The sequence below is a fragment of the Leiobunum rupestre genome, chromosome 1 (assembly GCF_980474605.1).
Source record: "Leiobunum rupestre chromosome 1, qqLeiRupe1.1.hap1, whole genome shotgun sequence".
In the NCBI taxonomy this organism is placed as follows: Eukaryota; Metazoa; Arthropoda; class Arachnida; order Opiliones; family Sclerosomatidae; genus Leiobunum; species Leiobunum rupestre.
Window position 1 is genome coordinate 95,103,622 of NC_143384.1, and position 7,074 is coordinate 95,110,695.

At 30.3% G+C, this 7,074-nt stretch overlaps 1 protein-coding gene across 1 annotated transcript; it reads left to right on the forward strand.

Annotated features, from left to right (window-relative positions):
- The first annotated feature begins 213 nt into the window (after positions 1–213).
- LOC149969025 (uncharacterized) lies at positions 214–4,249 on the forward strand. The gene is made up of 12 exons (XM_090155152.1): positions 214–311; positions 391–521; positions 665–757; positions 846–991; positions 1,067–1,270; positions 1,345–1,381; positions 1,454–1,927; positions 2,002–2,205; positions 2,716–2,884; positions 3,148–3,456; positions 3,821–3,879; positions 3,951–4,249. Exons 5-9 carry the CDS (start codon positions 1,125–1,127, stop codon positions 2,785–2,787), a joined length of 933 nt encoding a protein of 310 aa, XP_090011278.1. The 5' UTR covers positions 214–311; positions 391–521; positions 665–757; positions 846–991; positions 1,067–1,124; the 3' UTR covers positions 2,788–2,884; positions 3,148–3,456; positions 3,821–3,879; positions 3,951–4,249.
- The last annotated feature ends 2,825 nt before the right edge of the window (positions 4,250–7,074 follow it).

The window sequence follows — 7,074 nt, forward strand, 5'->3', positions numbered from 1 at the left end:
CACACGGCGAAACCGTCAGGTGACTCAGTTCTATCCATCCAAAGACTATATATACGCTTCGCTTACTAGACAACGCATCTCCATGCAAAAAACCTGTTAATGTTTCGAAACGCAGGGGAAGCTTCTGACCAGCCGTTAGAGGCGCCACTATTAGCATTGCTGAAGCGCGGGGAAAATTTACAGCAGCGGCTGCTATCCTATTCAAGTTGAGCCCTCTAGTAAGCGAAACGTATATATAGGTATAGTCTTTGGTTCCATCGTTTTTTTGGATTTTATTTTTTTAAGACGAACGGTTCGTCATTCGGCTACAGGTAGATCGCTCAGTTCAACGTTTTTTGCAAATTATTGTACGTTTCTACATGTTATTGCGACTTGATTTAATTACTTTAGTGCTTATCTGTTTGGGTGAAAATCGACGTAAAGTGGAATTTAAAGGAAATTTGTTGCGCGATTTAAAATTATTTATCAAGGATGAAGCCAACGGTCTATGGGATTTAAATGGAGAAGAATTACTGTTTCAAGTAAGCAAATTAGAAATTCCAAAATTTCTTCTTTAATGTTTATAATTATAATCCGAATTTAATTTTAAATATTATGCTTTTTCGTGTTTATAGACATCTTAGTTAACATACCCCAAAATAATAACTATGCTTTAATGTTTTAGGATTTTAACAGAGATTACAATGAGTGGGTGGATATCTCTGACTCGAATACAATAAAAGACAAAACGAAAATTAAAGCAATTTATAAAGATTCGGTATGATATAATTATTTTTTATAATAAAAATGATCGTAATAGGATATATGATAATATTAATTAAAAAAATACTTGTTTTACTTAATAGCGAGTACTTAGCGTCATTGAAACGCCAGGCCAAGACAGTTTAAAGAATGCAGAGTTAGATGTAAGCACTGAAAAAGGAAAAATACCTTTGAATCTAAATATAGAGAATGGAATTTCAAAACCGTCTTCCAGCAAAGAAAACATTTGGTATAATATATAATTTTTTAACCAGTGTTAAAAACTATAAATAAATTATTGAGTGTTAAATGTTAAAATATATAGGTCAATAAAAAACTGCTTACCAAAGGAACCTAAAGTGACACGTGGATCACGAGGACGAATGTTGGTGCAATATGAGCTTCCCAAATACGCAGATTATGTAACTGACCCAGAAATATATGGACAATTACATCCGCAGCGAAAACCACATGTAATCACAGAAATAGTTTCACTGACATTTAACGATCTCTATCAGACATATGGCTTGTAAGATTTATTTCATTTTACAATCAAGAACTATGTTCAAATTGTTTTTCGGTATTTAATAATTTTTCTTTTAGATATCCTCCTTCTCTAAAATTGGTTGCTGAAAAATTGGTATTTCAGCACGATCATTAATATGCATTTAGCCAAATTTGTAATTTTTGTATAATTTTACATAATTTTTAGAAAATATGGACCCAAAAAATTTCAGAATTTAGGAGAAACATCAAAGATATTCCCCAAGTGGTAGAGCAAAGGATACGTTATGGTTCTAAGACTAAGGCTAAAAATCTTGCAGAAACTAATAAAACCCAGCAAATGAAAGGATTGTCAACCAACAGTCACGAAAAAGGGTCGGATAGTAGTCAAGAAAAAGGGTCGGATAGCAGTCCAGAAAAAGGGTCGGATAGCAGTCAAGAAAAAGGGTCGGATAGCAGTAAAAAAGGGTCGGATAGCAGTCAAGAAAAGGGGTCGGGTAGCAGTCAAGAAAAAGGGTCGACCTTCAGTCAAGAAAAAGGGTCGACCAGCAGTCAAGAAAAAGGGTCGACCAGCAGTCATGAGAAAAGGTTGGCAAACAGTAAAGAGAAAAGAAAATCAGACGACATTAGCTGTTGTAATGAACAATATAAAATTAAAAAAGTAAAAAAAATGCGTTTTGAGGTGAGCTATTAATTTTTATTATTTCAGTCTTGGTTTATTTTAAATAATAATATTATTTTTTAATTTTTAATAAGATCGATGAATGCTTCGAAGACGACTTAAGCATTGAAGCCCATAAAAGGTTTATGCAAGATGAACTAAAAAAAAGGGTTTTTGACGATAAAGCTATTCGGTCAAAGATGGATCGAACATTTATTCGGAGAGCGAAATCAATTAAAAATGGTTTACCCATTGATCGGATTTTGGACGAATATCCTGCTTTAAAAGACCCGAGACAAGTAAGTATCACACTTCTAAAAATGAGAGTATTCATGTAAGATATAATCAGGTGTATTATCATAAGTAACAAAAATTAAAAGTAAGACAATTAATTAGCCAAAAATACTACTAAGCTGATTTTCAGAGTTATTGGGTAATTAAGGCATACGTCAGGGATGATCAAATCAGGGTGACCACAGTTTCTATATTCCTTTACTATAATTATAATAATTTAATGTCCTTCTTTTTTTTCTCCTATAATACCCTATTTTAGCTCAAATGGCGATGAAATTTAAATTGTTCTAGTTTTATTTATTAAAAGTTGGAGCCATATTTATTGGTACATTAAAATATCACATATACGAAAACTATTGCAGTGATATTTTTAATGTACCAATAAAAATGACTCCTGCTTTTAATTGTTTCCGTTATCAATTTAATTTTAAATGTTATACCCCCTTTAAACAATTTTGTGTTTAATTTTGTGTAATTAATTTTCTCCTATTTTTCCGTATAATGTTTATTTTCAGATAGGATTAGAGTTTTCAAGAATAACAAAGAAATCTGCTGTTTCCCAAATGATGGAATCCCTGGCCAAATAAATAATTTGGGATTTAGCTCCCAATAAAAAGGTTTGCGAATACAAAAGTGCCATAATGCGACAGTGCCAAAATGAAGAATTAGATCATACGAAAAATCGTACGTTTATTTATGAAACTTTCGGTTTTTATATAATATTTTTTTAATATTATTATTAAATATTAATAATAATTATTATTAATTATTATTATTATTATTAAAAATAATAATAATAAATAATAATTATTATTAATTATTATTATTATTATTAAAAATAATAATAATAAATAATAATTATTATTAATTATTATTATTATTAATAATAATAATTTATTATATAATTTATTATATTTTATATATTATTTAATATACACTGTTTTTAGGTATAAAGAAAACATCCTCGCTGCTAATAATTCCCGTGCTCCTCGGAGAAAATTACTGTAGAATGTTTTGTGCCGAAAAGGTAAATTGAACTATAATATTATATATACTAAAAAAATTATTTCAGGATGTTCAGACGATTCCATTGGGTCCGATAATTGTATATGAGGGAGCTTCAATTATTTCTAGTCAATACTATTACCTCTACGTTGACGGCATAAAAATAACTGAATGTATGGACATGACTTGCGCCGTTTTGTGTTATTTTGCATCCTTTGGGATATTCCATATTGCATACACCATCATTTTAAGTAAATCGCTTACTTTAACTGAATATTTGTTTTTTGAACTTAAAGATACCAAAATTACAAAACAAACTCTCAATTTAATTAAAACAAGTTGGCAAGGCAAAATATACCTCTCCTCGGAAGAATGGTCCCTAGTGGTATTAATTTCTCGACACGACCCCCAAAGATATCTCCGCAATTCAGAGTTATTTACGAAAAACGTATTCTCGGTTCAAACCCTGCCCGGTATAAAATTCTAATTTTAGTTTTAAATAATTGAGACGAAACAATCGAGTTTAATTTATTCAGAATATTATAAATTAAGTAGTTACAACAGCGAGTTAGACTTGCTAAAACTATGCACAATTGAATTTAACTCTATTTACAGAACAAGTTTATCAGTAAATAATACGAAGCAAATTTTAATGAAAGAAATATCTACAGATGGTAATTGTATTTTTCTCGCGTACGAAATACTTGCTGCATCTTTAACGATCATTTTATTTCAACACTCGTAGACTTCCAGTTAACGTTGTGACACATACCGCATGAAAAAGACCAATGCCGTCCAATTTCCAATATCATATAATGACTTGCACACCCAGGAAATCATTGACTGCGTTAGAAATCGTAGATATCCACACCAAATATATTTACAAGAAACCACATAACCCCTCTTAGGGGACTTTGTCCCCTCGGAGAGGTAAAAATTAAAGAATATACTTCTTAACTTTGATTTAACTAGAGAGTTTAAATTTTTTGTATCTTTGAGTTAAAAAAAAACTTATAGTCAGTACAATAAAAAGTTTATATTAAATTTCGATGTTATATAATATTTTGGTTTTTGTCCACTACTTTGTTGAAGGGTAATGGTGTTCTCGCACTAATGCGAGATTTTAAGGTGTTTTATTGGTGTTTTCTAGCGCCCTTTTATTTAAAGGCAGATGGTGTTATTTTAAACCATTGGCGAGCTTTTAGGGTGTGGGATTTGTGTTTTCTAAAAACTTTTATTTGGGAGATGGTGTTATTTTGCGCCATTGGCGAGATATAAGGGTGTGCAATAGGTGTTTTCATACGCCTTTTCTAATCATATGGTGTTATTTGCTCTTATAACCACATATTACCGTGTGCGATTCGCGTTATCGAACACCACTATATTAGGTAAATGTCGCTATTTTCCATTATTGACTACATTTTAGGGAGGTAATTGGTGTTTCCCAACACCTGTATTAAATTATATGGTGTTATTATACACTAATGTCGAAAGATTAAAGTGGGAAATTGTCTTTTCTAACACCTTTAGTTGCAATTCTAAGTGTGATTTAACACCATTCGTTCACACTTTTTAATATTTTGGGTGGTAAAATGGTGTGAATATGTACGTTTAAACTCAAAAATTCCGGTATGATATTTAATTTATGGTGTTAAATTACACTATTATTGGAGTTATAAACACTTTTTAGGGTGTGAAATATGGCACCACAAAAATTTTAAAAAATTGTGTTTTTTAACACCATTCTTTTTTAGAGTGTAGTGGTATTAATTTTTCGAGACGACCCTTAAAGATATCTCCACAATTCAGAGATAATTACTAAAAACGTAATCTCGGTGCAATCCCTCCCAGTATAAAATTTTAATTTTAATTTAAATAATTGAGACGAAACAACGGAGTTTAATTTATTCAGAATATTATAAATTAAGTAGTTACAACAGCGAGTTAGACTTGCTAAAACAATGCACAATTGAATTTAACTCTATTTACAGAACAAGTTTATCAGTAAATAATACGAAGCAAATTTAAATTAAAGAAATATCTACAGAGGGTATTTGTATTTTTCTCGCTTACGAAATACTTGCTGCATCTTTAACGCTCATTTTATTTCAACACTCGCCCTTGATGAAGATGGTAGTGGACGACTCGTAGACTTCCTGTTGACGTTGTGACACGTACCGCATGAAAATAAAACAATACCATCCAATTTCTAATATCATATAATGACTCGCACATCCAGGAAATCAATGACTGCATTAGGAATCGTAGATGTCCAAATATCCACACCAATAAAAATGTATTAACAAGTAGCGAAAACTTACCATCACCAAGCACAGAAAGCCCCTTGACAGCTCGTATATCAATAAATGATCGTAGACGGAATAGTTACTGCGACACCTTACAATTAACAAACATGAATTTTCGACGTTATTATCATGAAAGCTAAACAACACGACCTACACACTATAAAGTCTCTTCCAAAACTAAACGTTTTCGTGGAAACAAAATAATCTCAAAAAATCAAAGATAAAAATATAAGATCAAAGAATAGACCAAAAACCACATTATCTCGATCAGTAAAAATAACATACCACCCTTCCTTTGCCTAAAACCCAGATACATATTATATTAAAAAAAGAGTATCCGAAAAATCTAAACCTACTTAAAATTAAAGAGTTTAACACCGTCATTGAATAACATATTACAGATTTATAACACAACGTAAAAGGAATCAATAACACAGCGGCAACGAATAAAAGTCCTAAAACCGCGCTCCCGGTTCAATTCCCGACGAAATAACAACAAGTTGACAAAAATTAAAACACAAAGTTCAATAAAAAATATCCACAGATATTGTATTCATCCGTTTAGTTACAAAACCCGCCTAACTTATCATAATGGTTCCTTTACTTTAATATTTTCCCTAAGGAAGAAGTGAAGAGAAGCACATTGTGAAAAACTAAATGAAAAGAGACTTAAAACCGTTTTAAAACATTTTTTACTAATCTTACTATTTAATTTTAAAAAACTCAACAATTTTTTTACGTCTAATGGTCCTCTATCTAAATTTAGCTTCCCTCTATTTTTAATGTACACTGATTCTTTAAAATTCCTTTTTAAACAATTATTTTCGCGTGTCAATATTTTTGATTTTTCCCATTAAATTATGTGGTTACAATTATTTTTTAAATGGCATGCTATTCCATTTTCAAGACTCTGTTTTTTTATCTTATCTTTATGTTCGTTTTGACGTTTTTAAATTTTGTTTTCGCTTGTCCTACATATACTTCATTACAATCACATGGTATTTGATAAACAATACCTGTTTCATTTTCTATTTTTATTTTAGGCTTATTTTTTAACAACATCGAGCCTAGATTTTTATAATTATTATTTATTAGAATTACATTGTGTTTTTTTAACTGGCGTTTTGTCTTCTCACTAATGCCCTTCAAATAAGGTAACACTAGTTTAGGATTTTCTTTATAAACTAATCAATTTCTCTTTTCTATTTCTGGGGCATTTTTTATTATACTAGCGTTGAATATGTCTGTTATTAATTTTTTTGGATAATTACAATCTAATAGTTGTTTTGTTAACATTTTTTGTCTTTTAAATGATTGTCACTTGTCTGTTCTATTTTGAATTTTAACGTCTTTACAATGCCTACTTTAATATTATGGGGGTGAGCTGAATTGAAATGTAGAAATTTTTTGGCATGGGTAGGTTTTTGATAAAATTCTGATAAAATTTTATCGGTTTTTCTGAATAAATTTAGGTCTAAAAATGTTAACCATCCGTCTTTTTCTGGATCAAATGTAAATTTTATGTTTTCATCAAGTTCATTTATGTTTTCTAAAATAAAATCT

Excerpts from the sequence above, each read along its gene's own strand:
- LOC149969025 (XM_090155152.1), top strand. The coding sequence starts at position 1,125 with ATGTTGGTGCAATATGAGCTTCCCAAATACGCAGATTATGTAACTGAC. Across the intron at positions 1,382-1,453 it reads AATTGGTTGCTGAAAAATTG|AAAATATGGACCCAAAAAAT; the intron begins GTATTTCAGCAC and ends CATAATTTTTAG. Across the intron at positions 1,928-2,001 it reads TAAAAAAAATGCGTTTTGAG|ATCGATGAATGCTTCGAAGA; the intron begins GTGAGCTATTAA and ends ATTTTTAATAAG.